The sequence below is a fragment of the Alosa sapidissima genome, chromosome 11, assembly GCF_018492685.1.
Source record: "Alosa sapidissima isolate fAloSap1 chromosome 11, fAloSap1.pri, whole genome shotgun sequence".
Taxonomy (NCBI): Eukaryota; Metazoa; Chordata; class Actinopteri; order Clupeiformes; family Clupeidae; genus Alosa; species Alosa sapidissima.
Genome location: NC_055967.1, coordinates 14,828,690 through 14,846,655, shown reverse-complemented (window position 1 = coordinate 14,846,655; position 17,966 = coordinate 14,828,690). Strand labels below are relative to the sequence as shown.

The 17,966-nt window shown below is 48.6% G+C and overlaps 2 protein-coding genes across 4 annotated transcripts in view; both read left to right on the top strand.

Annotated features, from left to right (window-relative positions):
• Positions 1-4,006, top strand: part of panx2 (pannexin 2) — a 35,917-nt gene extending 31,911 nt beyond the window's left edge. The window contains exon 7 of the mRNA XM_042109019.1: positions 3,698-4,006. The gene's annotated coding sequence lies outside the window, so the exon portion shown is untranslated. The remainder of the gene's footprint in view (positions 1-3,697) is intronic.
• Positions 1,173-17,835, top strand: nfat5a (nuclear factor of activated T cells 5a). 3 transcript variants are annotated; one of them, XM_042109015.1, is made up of 14 exons: positions 1,173-1,540; positions 4,872-4,997; positions 6,913-7,531; positions 8,021-8,204; positions 8,576-8,766; positions 9,065-9,237; positions 9,998-10,132; positions 10,504-10,556; positions 10,788-10,920; positions 11,234-11,311; positions 11,479-11,597; positions 11,693-14,183; positions 15,344-15,585; positions 17,698-17,835. In XM_042109015.1, exons 1-13 carry the CDS (start codon positions 1,468-1,470, stop codon positions 15,568-15,570), a joined length of 4,602 nt encoding a protein of 1,533 aa, XP_041964949.1. In that variant the 5' UTR covers positions 1,173-1,467; the 3' UTR covers positions 15,571-15,585; positions 17,698-17,835. The 3 variants fall into 3 exon arrangements, with proteins under 3 accessions (XP_041964949.1, XP_041964948.1, XP_041964950.1); XM_042109016.1 differs by adding an exon at positions 5,887-6,383 and having other exon boundaries at positions 1,528-1,540; positions 15,344-17,835; XM_042109014.1 differs by having other exon boundaries at positions 15,344-17,835.
• The last annotated feature ends 131 nt before the right edge of the window (positions 17,836-17,966 follow it).

Here is a 17,966-nt window from a genome sequence, read left to right as displayed (position 1 = left end):
CTCTCCTCCAGTCACATTCGTAGGCACCCTCTCATTGAACCACGTGCGTCTCAAGGACACTGCAAACATTATCAGGGGAATTTCTGTGCAAACTATATTGCTTTCCATTGACCAGCAATAGTGTCACACTGCACAGTGGTTGAGCACAATAGCAGCTGAAGATGGGGGGATGGGGTGGGGAACCGAGGCTGAGGAGGACTCAGGACTGTGTGTGTGCGTGCGTGTGTGTGTGTGTGTGCGTGCGTGCGTGCGTGCGTGTGTGTGTGTGTGTGTGTGTGTGTGGGAGAGCAGGTTATTGAGATAGGGTTGCAAGTTAACATAGAGAATAATTGCATGCATTTTTTGGAACATGTTTGATTCTTCCTGTGATTGCCACAGAGATCACATTTTCAGGAATTGCACAAATCATGCTTTATTCTACATCACCATAGTTAGCCAGATCAATCTGAGTTATCTTAAAATTGAGCAACAGATGATGATGGGTTAAGATTCAAAAGAAATTCTTCAAAATCAGAACTGCTGGACAACAAAAAAATACTCATATTAAGCTGTAGCTCCACCCAGAGTTCAAGAGGGGGTACTAAACAAAGGCTGTGCAGAATGGGTTTTCAATGAGGCAAGCATCCTATGCCTTACAAATAACATAGCCTACCTGTCGAAGTCAAATAGGCTGACTTTTGCTTTAGTGAACCAGCATTCATCTTTGCAGAACGACTTGGATGAATTGCTTTTGCATGCATTACTGACAAAAACAACTGTATGCTACCTTAATAAACCCTTGTATCATGGAAACAATTCCCCTCACTGACATATTGGCAATATTACAATGTCAGGTAAAAAATGCAAAAACTCTCTCACACACCGACCACTTAAAAAAAACAACAACAACAACAACAACAAAAACTAATGAGATACTAATGACCCTTGGTTATCTAATGACATTGATACTAGGCCTACTCTGCCAAAAGGATAACCTAGCCTACTTTGATCCAAGTAGTGAGATAACCAATATAAGTAACAGGCCTACATTTTTCTATGTATATTGATTGTGTTTTAGGGAGTTCACACAGAAGAAGGCAATTAAATACATCATTCGTAACTTGAAGCCTCATAAGGCCTTCAGATCTATCCTAGCTACATCTACGCTGTGACTGTACACCAAGGTGGACCTCCAAACAGCTAGAGGCTAACGCGCTTGCGTGGCAAAGGGGGAGGAGACGTTCGGGGAAACGATGTGTGGGTTGTTAGCTGTTGCTAGCTGTCCTAGCATCCTGGTGAGGTTTACATGCATTTAGCTAGCACACACGTAGTTACGGTATCGTAGCAATAGTGCAGTAGTCATTGTTTTCTGTTTTTGTCCTGGCTCATCTCCAGTATTACTGAAATTTGAGGCTGCGTTGTGTGAGCCGCTTGTTTTCTTGAGGGGGACGTCTTTTTTCATTTTCTCTCATGAGGCACTAGCCAGCTATGCCCTCTGATTTTATATCGCTGCTAAGCGCGGATATCGACCTTAATTCCCCCAAATCCCTCTACTCTAAAGGTAAGACGACCAATTTAAAAGTGACGCTGTATTTTTAAACTCTTCTATTGCACCATTATTTTCCTTGATGAACTCAATTCACGGCTGTGGCTAACTTATATTGCTATTGCTGACTTTGTGAACCAGCATTAGGGCATCACGTTCAGCCTGCAAACATCAGTCACAGAATGGGCTGCTAACGACTTTACAGAGCGAGCTAACATTGCTTGGAGGGAGGCGTGTTGTATGACAGGCGCTTTACATCTCAGGATTTTGTTGTTTGATGTCGCTTAAGTAAACCGATAGCTCATTAATTGGGTAAATCATCAGTGCTGGTTTTATTTAGCTAGCTAATGTTAGATATATTTGTTCCCAAATGTACTACTAACACCAGAGGCCATGGATAATTCAAAGCGCCAGACATTAAACAGGCTAGCGAACTTGACGACTAGGTTAGCTGCGCAGGGCTAGCTCGCTAGCAAGGTTGGTTAAACCGTCAGTTGTCTAACGTTACCGCTGATGGGAGCTAGCTTACTAGCCATCATCAGCTACGTGCACAGTGCAAGTGTCAGTCGATGAATCGAAAATATACTGACACAGAGGTGAAGCCTCTTTGCTGCTACAATTTTATGGCAGTGTGATCAGTGTTACACCCTCTTTGCAAGGCCTTCTCTGAGTCTGTTCATCGTGAACTGTATGCCGCTGACAACATTAATCTACCTAGCTGTTTCAATAACTTTCTTATTCAGTAGTAATGAGGTCAACTTGGGTGGCCAGATGATCCCCACGTATCTCCTTCATGTTAGTAGACCCTGCTGTTTGAGATGCCAGTGTAACTCTTCGCCTTGGGACGTAAACAAAAAAGCGCCTCATGTCAGCGAGAAGAGTGGCATGTAAAACCATGCGCCTCAACATGCCTTCTGATAACAGCTGGGATGCTCGTTTACCAGACGGACTGGAGTGTTGAGTTTTTAATCACACAGCCCGGCACTGATCTTGCATAGCCCACGCAGTTCAGAGGTGCGATTTGAAACCTACTGCGTGAGGTTGAGCACATGTGGTCGCGCAGTCCTTTATGCACACCTCCCTTGGTTTAAACACACACACACGGAGCAGCATCATTATACAAAACTGCTGCGGATACAGTCAGCTTATTTGCCCCTTTTGTTGCTGGTCTTGAGTCTGTAAGAATACATGCTTTCTGTCTCCATGCTGACTTTGCTGTGAGTAGGCAGGTCATAGGAGGAGTATACTGTATGCACAGAACAGGCAATGATTCCTTTTAAAGTAAATAAGCTAACAAAAATGCACAGATATTTCTGCAGCCCCCTGCCTGGTTAGAACTTTTTTATGGACACTTTAAGACCGCCTCCATGCATTGGAGACATCCTGATATTGTAAAAACACTAAGTGAGGTCCAGTGTCTAGTAAACAACTGGCTTTTGCGGTGACATCTTAACGGTCTCATATGGTTCAGTTCAACAGTAACTGGCTTTAATTATGGAACAAATGTGCAGAGCACGAGCAGTAGGCCCCGAGGTTCTAAAGTCTCATAGGTTTAGAGCAGCTATTTTGGTGTGGAATGTTGTGTTGAGATTTATAAACATTCTGGAGTGAGCTAGCGTCTAGGCAGCCGCCTGTCTATTGTACTTACATACTTTCAGGGATCAGTCTATGCCTCCCTGAAAGTTTTTATCAGCAGAAATATGAAGGAAATGTTTGTACTAGTTGACTGTGCCATTGTTGTAGAGACATTTTTCACACTTTTATATGCCTTTTTAAGCTCCACTTCTGTATAATGGAATTATGTGGCAACGCTGTTGCTCTGATTGCCATACCTTGCTGGCTCTCTTTCTCTGTGGAGGTTGTTAAGTGTTGTGTTGTGATTCCAGTGGTCAGTGTCAGGCTGTGTTGTTGCTGCTCGGCTCTAATGGTGCTGGCCCGTGAGGGTGCCCGGCCCGGCGGCCCCCCATCAAGCACAAAGCACAGACGCGGACGCTGGTCTGACGCCGCTGGTTGGCAGGCAGCGTCACCTGGCAGCGGCCTGGGCGACATGTGCGTGTCTGTGGATCATGTGAGCGTAGTCGTCATGGTAATTTACAACCCGGCCTTGACGTCTTCCTCTTAACAGCCAAGGTCTCATCAGTATTCTGAGCCAGACACAGAGGGCGTCACGAGACACACACACACACACACACACACACATCCTGACAGTGGTGCCCAAGCCACACACTTCCAGAAGCTTGTTAAATCCCAACCGCTGATGGTTTGCATTTAAGGCATCTGTGGCGGTGGTTGCTCGATGGCGTCTGCTCTTGTGATGTGTGTGTGGTATGAACTGAATTCCATGTCTGAGTGATGTTGCTGCGGTGAGTCATGTGTGAGCGATGTCTGTGTGTGTGTGTAGTGGAGAGTGGGCTGGGCTCGACTGGTGGTCATGGTTTGGCCAGGAGTGCGGCGAGCCCCAGAACAATGGTGAATGCCGGTGTTGTGTTTCAGAGCGCGCGGGGAGCTGAGGCCAGACTCACCCGCTGCTCACGGCGCCATCTGCAGTTCCAGGCGAGCCTCTCTCTCTCGCTCTCTCTCTCTCTCTCTCTCTCTCTCTCTCTCTCTCTCTCTCTCTCTCCTGTCTTACACAGCGGGGCCATGCTCAAAACTGGGGTGCATAGGGTCCTTTGGGCTTGCATACGAGGCTTTGGGGGGTTGGTAGAAGGATGGTACTGCACAGGGCACCAGGAGCATTTTCAAAGGTCTGCACATGGCACATGTTTACTCCGGTAGATGTTGGCATTGTGAAAGGGCACGTCTGCATGTTATCTGCCAGGATCTCCATATCTTGCACCCTCCATCTGCCCATCAGTTTCTCTCTCTCTCTTTCTCTCTCTCTCTCTCTCTCTCTCTCTCTCTCGCATGCTCTCTTTCCTTTTCCTCTCTGTAGCCTTATCTTGTTTTTTGTCTTTCTCCCTCCCTATTCCGGGCTATCTCACTTTCTCTCACCCTCTACTTTGGTCTTCCCCCCCCTCCCTCCCTCTCTTTTTTCTTTATCTCTCTCTAGTTGACCACTCTTTTGATCTTTTGCTTCCCCCTGCCCTCACTCTCTTTGTACTCTGGTCTGTCTTGCCCTCGATCATGAGCCAATCTCATTTGTTCTCTTGCTTTGAATTCTGGTCTGTGCCACTCTGATTCGCTCACTCTCCTTTGGTCTATCTTTTCTCCCTCATACATTCTCTCTCTATTCTGGTCTATCTCACTCACATTCTATTTTTGGTGGACCTCTCTCTCTCTCTCACTCTGTCTCTCATTCTCTTTTTCTCTCACTCACTCAGTTTCCCTCCCCCTGTCTCTCACACAGAGTCGGTGTATGACCTGCTCCCCAAAGAGCTGCAGCTGCCTGGCTCTTCGCAGCAGGAGAAGCCTGCCATGAGTCAGAAGAGTGGAGGAGAGGCCGGTCCTCCTCCTCCGGCAGCGCTGGCCGCAGGTATGTCCCCGGCGATTGGCCCCTCACCCTGCTACCCTCTCACAGAGAGACTGAGCACTCGGGATCCCAGCTAGAGCTAATCAGAAAGTCTAGTTGCATCCCTTTGTACTGTGCATTTTGAAGTGCATCTCCTCCTGAACTAGACATTAAACAGTGTGAATTGTTAATGCTACTACATACTATACACCAGCACTAAACAGAACAGAGTGACGCATTAATGCTACTATATGTCATGTGGCAGCCTGTCTGTGTTTGTTTGCAAGCCGCCCTTGTGTGGTCGTGTACACACATCCTCATGAAAGCTCAATTAGCTTCCTGCTCCGCCAAACACTTTGTGTGTCTGTCAAGTGCTCGCTGTTAGCCATCTGCAGCCTGCCAGTAGCCGTGGCTGAACTATGTCCGTTGCTCTTGCTGCCTTTTTTTTCGGTGACAGATGACAGGCTTCCTGTTACTGTGATGTTCACTTCCTGTTACTGGCTATTCTGGCTGCACTCTGTCTGTTGTGCGCCATGCGGCTGTGCCGAGTGCCGAATCAGATAGTCCTGCTCACAGCCTTTAGTTCTGCACCCAGGAGCCCATGTGGGTGTCTGTAGCTCACATAGGGGAACTAGGCAGGTAGTGTAGCGCAGGTGTGAAGTGTGGGATGCACGTTTTCTATTCCGTTTACCCAGCAGGAAAAGAGACACATTAAACTAGCGAGGGTCAAGCCATTTCCTTTTCATTACCATAGAAATGACTCCACACTGATAACAGATAATGTGACCGGACCACCAAACTTGTGTAGGTGGTCCAGCGGCGATACTGTGGTGGGTGTTTACTGTGTTGGTTACATGCTAATGGAGTGTTAAAGAGGGCGTCCTCATGCTCGACTGCTTCCTGTTTTTGGCAGGAAGCTGAGGGATCTTAAAACAAGCTGCCCCCAGACTAGTGTCAGACTGTCCGTGTTGTGGCAGCACTAAGTAGAGGTAAACCAGCCAAGCAACCAGCCAAGCAAGCAAGCAACCAGCAAAACCAACAGCTACCAAGAGAAGGAAACAACACAAGCACTGCTCTGGATACCTAAACGAACGCACACCATTTATTGAATTAAATGACTGATATATCAATCTGGCTCTTCATAGTGTTTCTTTCTCGCATTCAATTTAATTGCATTGCAGTTCTGTGAATGTACTGTACATACCATTAAACCCTCAACACTAGGCTACAAATGTACATTTCAAAAACACAAACAGCATGGACCAAATTTGATTGGTGTCTTCTCTGGATGACTCGTATGACTGACCAGCTCTTGTTGTTCATTGGCTGTCTCGTTTTTATTCCAGGGCGTTGCCTCTGAATCAGGGAGAGTCTGCAATATAAAATGGTCTGCAGTTCTCTGCTTCGTAGGTCAGAAGCTTGTTTATTCTGTCTCCATGGCTACGCTCAGTCCCAACCAAAATCTACCAATTGGCATGCTTCAGTTGACACCTGAGAATAGCATTTTAGACCCTGATATTGTTTAACAGGCGGCTGCTTAAATTTCACCAGCCCCCTTTTTCATTTCTGAGTTTTGCTTTTTATTTTGGCCTTGAACATTAAGCATGTTGCCTTGTTTTTTTAATATATAGATTGAATTAACAGCAACATTTGGTCCATAATAGGGAATAACAAAGAGAAAAAACATCACTTAAAAAACAAATAGACATACACATAAATGTATACATATTATATTATGCAGTAGAGACATAAACACAAACACAGATTTTGGATAGACGTTTTATATGATCAGGGGAGTTAAACCGCAATCACTAGAGACCTAGGCAGGTTGAAGAGAGAGGCGCCACCAGCCACGCACTAGTTTCACTGCTTGAATGGGACGGCTAGCCAGGCTGCTTGTCTGTGACTGCACTTAACCTGTCTGTCAACCACGTCACAGATGCTGCCTCGTCCTGCAACGTCTCCTCCAGCCCAGTAGGGGGCAACAGCACTGCGCTCCCTGGTTCCTCCTGCCCCAGCATGCTGTCCGCTACCTCGGGTCCCGAGCAGTGCTCCCAGCTCCTGGGCGAGGGCCCGGGCGGTCCGGTCCCAGGAGGAGGTCAGGGAGCCCCGGGGCTCGGGGTGGAGGCGGCCGCTGGGGCGTCTGGTGACGGCAGCAACAGCGGAGGAGGAGGAGGGCCTCAGCAGAGCCAGATCACCCCGTCCAAACGGCGGACAGTGCTGAACATCTCGCCGCCGCCAGAGGACCTGCTGGACGACAGCCGCATGTCGTGCCAGGAGGAGGCGGCGGCAGCGGCGGGGCCTGACTCGGAGCAGAGCGGCAGCATGTGGTTGGACGAGTCCCTCTCCAGCTTCAGCATGGCCAGCAGCAGCTCGTACAACGACAACACCGAGGTTCCGCGCAAGTCGCGCAAGCGCACGCCACGCCAGCGGCCCGGGCCCAAGCCCGTCGCCGCCCAGGCGCCCAGCATGGAGGTGTTTGACGCCGACAGCGCCAACGCACCCCACTTTGTGCTCTCCCAGCTGGGCTCGGACTCCAAAGCCACCCCCAAGACCAGGTAGGTGTCTGGTGTCTGCTGGAGGCAACAACCATTTGCGCACACACACACACACACACACACACACACACACACACACTGACCTCTGAGCTGGTTTTGTTTGCCCTCTGCGCAGCACAAACCTAGAATTGGTGCAAACCTGTTTGAGTCATGTGAGTTGTATTCCCTGTTGTACCAACAGTGTTGATTATCTCAGCCTGTCAAGGTTGTAACCAAACTCGTGGACTGTCAGTGGGAGCAGGTTTGCAATGCAAAGCAGTGAATGCCTCCTGGGCCCTGGTGGCACATGAGGCGTGGCCTGCCCGGGTGGGGGTGTGGAGTGGGGTGGGGGTGGCAGAGTGGCCTCTCTGACATTTCAGCCCAAACAAACGCTGGACGGCGATTAATCCTCTTGCTTAGTGTTAGAAAGTGGGGGGGATTAAGCATAGCTTGGCCTAGCCAGGCCAACATGTTGTGTTTGAACTCGGCCGGGTCTGTGTCTGCACGCAGCTCTCTGGAGGCGGGCGGCCCTCTGCGGGCGGGTGTCCTGGCGGCGCAGTTCCCCCCGAAGAGCGAAGGTAAGGAGCTGAAGATCCTGGTGCAGCCCGAGACCCAGCACCGGGCACGCTACCTCACCGAGGGCAGCCGGGGATCCGTCAAAGACCGCACCCAGCAGGGCTTTCCCACCGTCAAGGTAAGCCATCATCTGCCCCTCCCCCCCACCCCTGTCAGCCTGTTCACTGCACAGCAAAGTCAGAAATCTCTCTCAGGACACAGCAGGTTCAGCGTAGTGTCTAACTTTGGGCTGTGTGTGTGTGGGACAGAATTCCATGTGTTATTTTAAGGCCGCACGACTGCACGTGAGGGTGTGCAGACAAGGCATTTAGCTAAATCTGACACACTTGCTCATTATGACAGAAGGTCAGTGCTATTTTTTACTTTCACAGCCAGTATGGCTACGCTTCGTAAGTCCTGAACAAAATAAAAGTCTGTAATCAGCAGCGAAGTGAGAGCGCCATTTCATTTGAATGAGTTTGAGGTTTTAACGTCTGTCACTGTGTCCAGCTGGAGGGCGTGAGCGAGCCGGTGGTGCTGCAGGTGTTTGTGGCCAATGACACGGGTCGCGTGAAGCCCCACGGCTTCTACCAGGCCTGCAGGGTGACGGGACGCAACACCACCGCCTGCAAGGAGGTGGACATCGAGGGGACCACCGTCATCGAAGTCAGCCTGGAGCCCACCAACAGCATGACCCTGGCGTAAGCACCACTGCCCGTTCTCTTGGACACCCGTCTCTCGGCGCCAGGCTTGTGCAAAATTCCAGAATTTAATTGAAACTGGCTCTTAAATTCCAGTTCATTTTTTTGAATTTCAATTGAGGTAGCAAACAGGAAGCAGAATTGTAATTCGAATTGTGCACAACCCTGCTCAGCGGCCCACGTGTTCATAAGTGTGACAGGACACTGTATAATTATGTGGTGGTGTTAGTGTATTTGGACGTATTCTAGTGAACCGTGATCAGAGGATGTCTTTTGTGTTTGCCTGGGCCCTCTGCAGTGTGGACTGCGTCGGCATCCTGAAGCTACGCAATGCGGACGTAGAGGCCCGCATCGGGGTGGCGGGCTCGAAAAAGAAGAGCACGCGCGCCCGCCTGGCATTCCGCGTCAACATCCCGCGTCCCGACGGCTCCATGCTTGTGCTGCAGACCACCTCCTCGCCCATCCTCTGCAGTGAGTCTGCCCGCTGTGACCGCTCAACTCCCTTCTCTAACTACCTCCGTAGCTCTGTTACACAATTAGTCTGATCTTGCACAAGCACACTGAACATAATCCCCGATTGATTTCACAATGTTATGTGTTCTCTTGCGCCTTCACGCTACTGTACCATTAGACTAGTCACAACATCCTGTCTTCTCCTGTCATCACACGATGCTTTGATATTAAGGTGCTGTGTTCTAGTGTTAAAAATAGCAGCAGTGGGAGTGAACCACTTGAATACATGACAATGAAGATAAAGGAAGTGGTGTGTAGATAGAACAAATGCAGATGTGCTTGTGATGCTATTTAATGCCCTTTCATTTGTACTGACGGTTCTTACTGACGGCCTGACTGTTGAGGAACTTCTCTTAGGCGTGTGTCACCTGCCACCACGCTAAACCGGACCGGTGGCTTTCTATTCCACTGTGGTCCCTGGAGGCCGGCCAGTTTGGCTCCGCTCCACTGAGCCCCAGACACAAGCTGATGTTGTGTCTGCAGATACCTCCACTGAATGATGAATAAATAATGCAGGGCTACAAGGGCAGATACAAGCACAGCTTTGCTACGTGCAGAGTGTTAACCATAGTCAGGTAGAGTGATACAACAATGGAACACTGATACAATAGCTTGCGGCAGTGTTGATTTGCTTCCCTGCGGTGTTTTTGCATATTCCTTAGTCAGAGTGTGTGTATATATATGTGTGTGTGTGTGTGTGTGTGTTTGTGGTATGCAGCTCAGCCAGCAGGTGTGCCTGAGATTCTGAAGAAGAGCCTGCACAGTTGCTCGGTGATTGGGGGAGAGGAGGTTTTTATCATCGGCAAGAACTTCCTCAAGGGAACCAAAGTGCTGTTCCAGGAGACCAGCTCAGGTGGGATGGTGAAGTCCAAATCCAAGGGCCAAAAGTGCCCTGTGTTGTATGCATCCCACATCACAGCTTTGTGCTTGACATGCACTATGATGTACATGTTGGAATACACTATTGAGTTATCAGTCATGTTATACTGTAGTTGTGTCTGTTTTAAAAAAAAATATAAACTGTTATTTTTTCAGGGCTGGGTAGTAGCTGGGTGTAAAAAAAGCTGCTCTTATTTCCTTTGAACGAGAACTTGCAGACAGACTTGTCTTGTATAGCCCCAGTCAGATTGTGAATAGTGCGAGTCGTGCGCCACAGTCTTTTTTTGGCCAGGTGTGCCAGGGGCTGAGCGAGCGAGTGAATTCTTCATGCCTGTCTTTCCTCAGATGACAGCGGCTGGCAGGCGGAGGCTGAGATCGACATGGAGCTGTTTCATCAGGTAGACACTGCTGTTTCTATGGAGACAGCCACTGGGTCTTTATTTGGCCTCTGCCAATACAAGGCTGGGTTTGTGTGTGTGTGTGTGCGCGTGCGTGTGTGCGTGTGTGTGTGTGTGTGTGGGGGGGGGGGGGGGGGGGGTAAACACGTTGTGTTTGTCTTTGTCCTTAAGTTCCTACGTATCAAATTGTCTTTTCCATTTCCACTACTACTACTTCTGCTACTTCCCCAGAATCACCTGATAGTGAAGGTACCCCCATATCGGGACCTCAGCATCACCTCTCCAGTGGCAGTAGGCATCTGTGTCGTGACCAACGCGGGGAGAACCAATGAACTGCAGCCATTCACTTACACTCCCCACTCCGGTCAGTGCAGCTAGTCAACCCTCATGCCATTGGAAGGTTCTGTGTCATTCTGCCTGTGTGTGTGCTTATGTTGGAGGGGGTTGAAGAATTTTTTTTTTTTTTAAATGTGTCTTTGATGGTCACTGGTTTTCTTACTGGGCCTTAGATCATATGTGAGACAGTGTGCTAAAAACACATTGAAGTGTGTGTGTGTGTGGGTGTCTCCGTGTCCTTGTGGTGCTACAGGCCTTTGAGGGGGTGAGGGTGAGTGAAAGGTCATATATTTGGTCTTCAGTGAAGTGTTGGTGCATGAAAGGCTTCTCTTTCTGTGCAGAGCCCTCGGTAGATGTGCCTGTGAAGTCTGAGGCTTCAACCTCAGCCAAGTCCTGCCCGTTTGAGGACCGCATGAAAGGTACAAGCTAAGGCCACTGACCTCTGACTGTGTGCTCTGACTTCACCGATCCCTGATATCTTCCATAGGGCAGTGTCCTAAATGTGACAAATAGACATGATTGTGTGATTCCTTAGTGATATATTTTATACTATCTTGGATAATAAGGATATGTTGTTCTTTTACAGCAATGCAAACTGGGAACAGTAATATTGACAGCAACATGATGACTCCGCTGACTCTGAAGCGAGAGGAGGTCACCCCTATGGAGGTGTCTACCAATGCCCCAGCATCCAATGTCTTTAAGGTACTGTAGATGTTTTCAGTGTTATTGTCCAGCTCTGTCCATCTTACGCTAGTAGCAGCTTCATAACTTTCTCTTGCATTGATATCCTCCTCCAGCCAGAAGACGTTCTTGGAGCCCCACAGCAAATTCTGGAGGTAAATGTTAACCTCCCAGCCTCGAGCAGTGAGTCATTCCCCAGTCCAGCCCCCCTCCAACCGGCCGCCACCCAGCCGCCACAGGCCCCCATGTTCGCTGTGCCAGAGCCACTGAGCACCATCCAGAAACAAGACATCGCCCCCAGCTCCTCCTTCCAGGTGTCCCTGTCCGAGGACGCCACCGTCCTGCAGCCCGTGCCCCCCCAGGTGCCGCAGCAGTTCCTGCGGGAGACCCCTGAGACACTCTCCCCGGAGGAGAGCGGCTCTGAGGAGGCGGCCATGCTGATGATGAGCATGCCCCAGCTGGAGGCCTTGCCAGCCTTGCCCCAGCAGCAGCAGCCATCCCCCGTGCCCACACTGCTGCCCCAGGACGGGGTGGCTCAGCTGGAGAGGGCGGTGCGTGAGCTGCAGGCAGGCGGGGACTCCCTGGTGCAGCAGGTGCTGGTGGCGGCTGCAGCACAGCAGCAGCTCAACTCGGTACTGTACAACCCTGTGCCCTCAGCGGACACCCTGCAGAAACACGTACAGGAGAACATGAACAGCCTTCAGCTGGGAGGAAATGATCGATCCATGAACTGTCAGCAACAGCAACAACAACAACAGCAACAACAACAACTGCAACAACAACAACAACAACAACTGCAACAACATCAACAACACCAACAACAACAGCAGCAACACCAACAACAACAGCAACACCACCAACAGCAGCCACAGTCCTTACTGGAAAATCTGCAGCAGCAGCATCAACAAGCATTAGAGAACTTACAACATCAACAGAACGTGCTGGAAAATTTGAAACAGCATCAGAAAGTTCTAGAGAACATCCAGCAACATCAGCAAGTCTTGGAGAACCTGCAGCAGCCCCCACTGCAACAACAGCAGCAGCCCCCCAAAGTCCTGGAGTCAATTCAGCAGCAGCAGCAGAACACTTTGATCAACCTTCAGCATCAGAACGTTCTGAATGACCTGCACCAGCGAAACAGTTTTGAGAACCTTCAACAGCAGCAGCAACAGCAGCAGCAGCAGCAGCAGCAGAATGTCTTTAACAGCCTGGAGCAGTTGCAGTCGGAGCTCATGCAGCAGCAGATCCCCATGCAATGCACCCCCAGTTTCCCTTCCAGCGGGGCTCCTAAGCAGCAGCCCCCCACCTGCCACCCTTCTGAGGGCCTTCTCCATAGTACCCCCCAGCAACAGCACCAACAACAGCAACAACAGCAGCAGCAACAACAACAACAACAACAACAACAAGCACTTTTCCAACAAGCCGGTGGACTCTTGACCATCCAGACGTCCAGCTTCCTTCAGCAGCCTCCCTCCCATCCTTCCCCACCCCAGCAGCTTTTCCAGACACCGACCCAGATGTCGGAAGCCCAGAGTCAGCAGGCGGTGCTATTCGGGTCCAAACCCACGCCAGCTCAGGCACAGGTCCAGGCAGCTCTCTTCCCCGGTACCATCACCATACTGGCAGCAGACCAACAACAGGCCCCCCCTGCCCTCTTCCTGGATCAGAGTGTCCTACCGGGCCAGTTGGGAACAGACAGCAATCAGACTCAGCAGCAACAGCAGCAGCAGATTGCTTTCATCACCCCCATGCAGACGTCTGCGTCCGAGGCCCAGGCGGTATCGCTGCTTCAGGGGCAGATCCAGTTGTCCACACCTATGGAGCAGCAGCACTCGCCCCAGCAGCAGATGCAACCGCAGCCCCAGGCAGCCCCCCTGTTCCAAAGCCAACCCCAGCAGCAGCAGCAGCAACAACAACAACAACAACAACAGCAACCGCAGCAGCAGCAGCAGCAGCAAACAGGCCTGCTGTTCTGCACCAACCCCCTGAACCACCAGGATCTGCCCTCGTCTCTGCTATTCAACAGCCAGCCTCAGGGCCTCTTTCAGGACCAGCCAATGCAAGTGGTGCCCAGTAGTGCCAGTGTGAGTGTGGAAGCCGCTTCCAACCAACCCCCTGTCCCTCAACCCCAGGCCTCCCAGAATCCTCTGCTGTTCTCCCAGACTGGCATAGTTTCCGTGGGACAGCAAGACACTGCAGAGCCGATGTCCTTCCAGGAGCAGAGTGCGGTGGTGGGCGACCCCTCAGCCCAGGGTGGCTCCTCACAACCAGGTCTGTTTCAGGACCAGCAGCCCATGCAGGTGGTGCCCAGCTCTGGTAGCGTGTCCATCAGCTCTGGTGACCAGTCCACCGTTGGCCTCTTTCTGCCACAGGCTGCCATTACAGCTCTGCAAGGAGGCGTGAACAGCCAGGAGATGTCTCCAACTGCCACCACTGCGGCCATTTTTGCTGGGCAGAGCACCATGGCAGTAGGGGGGCTTCAAAGCTCCAGCGGCTCCACAGCACAGGCGGCCTCTGATGCTCTCTTCCAGTCAGCCATGACGGGGGCCCTCAGCCAGCCTGGTCAGCCTCAGCAGTCTGGCCTCTTCCTCTTTGAACTACCCAATGGTTAGTGATAAATGTACATTGATGATTGGTTGATAACCATACCCTGGTTATTGTTTTTTTTTTTTTTTTTTATCATTTTGAGTAATTGAGTTACTATTTTTTTGACTATGAGTTGACTTAACAGTGGAATTAGACATGAAGGCTATAATTTAATCCAAGCAAAATTATTTTCAACAAAATACATCTTTATTGAGTCGGTTTTAAACAATGATGCAAATTATGACAACCTTTCACCATAACAATGCTTGATTTATATTTTAAGACCCAATTTATCCATAAAATATTAACTAAATGACGCCCAACCTCCATATTATTGACTGCCCCCGACTATTGATTCAAACATTCAACTTAAATAAACATGCTGTTAGTAAGTCTAACAGTCTATTTTTTGGGATTGATCCATTAACTGTTATAAAATCAGTTGCATAGAATGTCTATTTTATGTATTATGTGAAATTTCAGTATTAAAAAAAATATTTTTTATCCGTCTCAATATTCATGTCAACTCTGTATAAAACTGCATAAATCCACTAAGATTTTTAATATGAAGCATAATGCCTGCACCGAGAGATGTCACTTCCTCTGGTGAGATATTTTGGATAAGCAGTGAAGGATGTAATACTACTTCTCTCAATAATTTGCACAAAATCTTGAGGACTTGAACAGTAAATTAATTATTTGGCAACTCTGTTGTGATATTGGAGTGAATCTCTTGCTTATTTAAAATGGTAATAAAATCCATGAAATTCTGATTTCATAAGTGGTAGCTAGTTTGAGGTTCGCATGTAGTTAAGCCACAAAATGATGAAAAATGTCAACTCTGTTATCGTCAGTGCTGCCATTGGATTATAGAATGACCCTTATACATAATAGTCTACTTAAAATATTATCTTTAGAACAATGTGTATTTTTTTTAACTTATGTGGAATACATTTTCCAGTCAGCCAGCACAGAAATGTTTATTTGGTGTCTGAGGCTCGATTCAACATGAATATGTTGGCTTGGCAACGACATGTAAGATGAGATCTGTGTTAGTAACGAGCAAGACCTGATATTAACAATGAAGATTTGAGCTTATAGACAATACAGAATTTGTAACAGAGACATGGCCTGTATGCATGGATAATACATGTTGGGTTTGTGATCTCCTGCCCCTCCAGATTGCAGTCAGCTCATGAATCCTCAAGGTCCTTCACTAGCCAACCCGTTGGTCTCAATGGGCCACGGGGGGCTCAGTCCCAACCAGGGCTCGATGCCCAGCAGCGCCCAGATCCAGACCCTCCTGGAGCAGTCCAGCAGCCTGAGCGACACCCAGAACATGGTGAAGATCGACGACATCCTGGAGACACTGCAGGAGCAAGAGAAGAGCCTGTCAGGGGACTTTTAGCTCCGCGAGGCTGAGGTGGGCATTGCGACCAGTTAAAGCTTATGTGGCCTCCGTGCGTTGAGTGGCGCGAGCTGCTGTGAGAGGCCTTCCTGTAAATCTACTTGTTTCACATCAGTGTGGCGACTGTGGAGTCAGTCGTACTGCGGAGATGGAGTCATGTGACTGTAACTCATGAGGCTGAAGCCCATGGACCATTGTAGGTTTGGTCTGGTAGTGGTGTGGCCTGTTGGGGGTGGGGGTGGGTAGAGGCGAGTTAGGCCTGTCAGCATATCACATGGGGGTTAAACTGTGTGTTAAACTACACCTATGTCTCATGTCAGCACTTTGTTTTTCACTGCCTCTTCTTCCCTCTTTTTTTTTTAACTGTGAAATTCATTAACGCAACACTTCTCATTTCATGTCCTCTTTTTATCTAGTTTTTAAACTATTTTTTTTCCCCCCTGGTGGTCCATTTTACAGAAAGCAGCTCATTGTTATCAAGATTTGTACTCTTTTTAAATGTTTTTTGTTTTGTTTTGAAATGTTTTAACCATGGTAATCTTTAGCACTTTAGAGGGCTGTGCATGGCCAGAGGCCTTAGGGGGGCAGATAACCTTTTCTGGCCCACAGCAGGCCCAAGGCCTCTTGTGTTTCCAAGTGACTTCTAAGGCTTTCTAGGGCTTTGTGTTTTCATTTTTATACCAAACAACTATCTCTCTCCATTGGTAACTGTTGCATGCCCAACATTTTCATACTCTATTTTTTGCCATCCTGGTCTAAACGTTTTGTAACTCTTTTTGTACTGTGTGTTCCTGTGTGTGTGTGTGTGTGTGTGTGTGTGTGTGTGTGTGTGTGTGTCCACTTGTGTGTTTATGTGGGTTGGTGAGGGGGATGTGCTTGTCCATACATGACTTATTGTGAGATGAGGCTAGCTGTCCGCATAGCCCGTTATAGATAAATCTGAAGGTAGAGGTACATAGCTTCTCATTCATTCCAGTCAGCTGTAGGCCACACTGCTTTAGTGTGCATGTAGGGGTTCTCAACTCAGTGCTCTTGCGACTATTTGTGCACATACACAAACACTTGAGTACTGTGTGTACAATGTATACATGATGTATAAGTGTGTGTTTGTTGAATAGAAGGATATACAGCATATTGCTATTTGTAACTATTTAACAAAGTTGTGTGTTTCTGTAGTGGTAGTTAATGGTGTAGACATTCATCTGGCATGTGGCTATTTTGTGTGTCAGAAACGAGGAGTTTTGATGGGAGGGCTTATTTGGTTGGGCCTCACAGATCGAACTTTTGTTTTGGTTTTCTAAGACATCGGCAGCCATTTCTGATCTACCTAAAAAGTGCTACGTGTAGTTACTATATGGACACTTGTGATGTTTACATTTGCGGTCATATCAGTTGTCGGTTTTGTGTTTTTTCGAAAACATAATAGCAAAACATTAACCTAGACGGCCCCATGAAGGAGACAAGATATCCCTTCAGGCAGAACCCCTTTCATCCAGGTAACTCAAGTTAGTGCCACATCTCGGGGGACATTTAGTCCTATGGGCCGCCATGTCCAACTGTGCTAGAAAAGACTTTAAAAGTGACTTGCGTGTGTGTCTGTATATGTGTGTGTCTAACTCTGTCTTGTATGTATCCTGCGTTGTGTACATATTTAAGTGTTTACAGTTCTCATTTTTCATTCAGAATCAAGACCATGTCATATTTTTCCCTTACTTTTTATAATGTGCATTTCACAAGCCAGGTGTACCTGTCGTTTCCATTATCATCGTCATTACCCGTACACATTCATCACCTTGACTTTACCTGTTCATGTATCATTCTCTCTCTGATGGGTCTTTATTTCCTCACCCGGGTTGACATGCAGTATTTTGTGGGGTTGACATGCAGTATTTTTTCATAAAGGTGAAATGATGAAATGTACCATGTACATTTGAACCAAATAGACATACTGTAAATGCACATACACAGGCAAACAAGAAGGTTTTCCCAGGGGGGTTCACCCTGTGCAGACTAGCCGTGTCGACGGTCTGACTACTGCATTCAGCCCCCGTGTCAGCTCTGTGATGCGAGACAATGCGACTGTCGCCATCACTGTGCACCCAAACTGTGATTGTTGTCCTTTTGTAGAGCTCCTCTCGGCACCCGGCGGGATTATACCCCAACCCGCCCCCCCGGGCTGAGGTTTACTGCAAAGCACATTCGGCTCGGGGACCGCAAGCAAGCCATAGAAACAAGCAAACATACCAACTGACCGACCAACAAACCGATCCTTAACAAGCCACTCTGGTTTTCAGGGTGTTAGAGAATGTGCTTGATTACCTCACGGTGTAGGAGAGATCAAAGTGACACTACATCTAACTCTGGACCAACCATGATTTTACACTCGATTTGTAGAA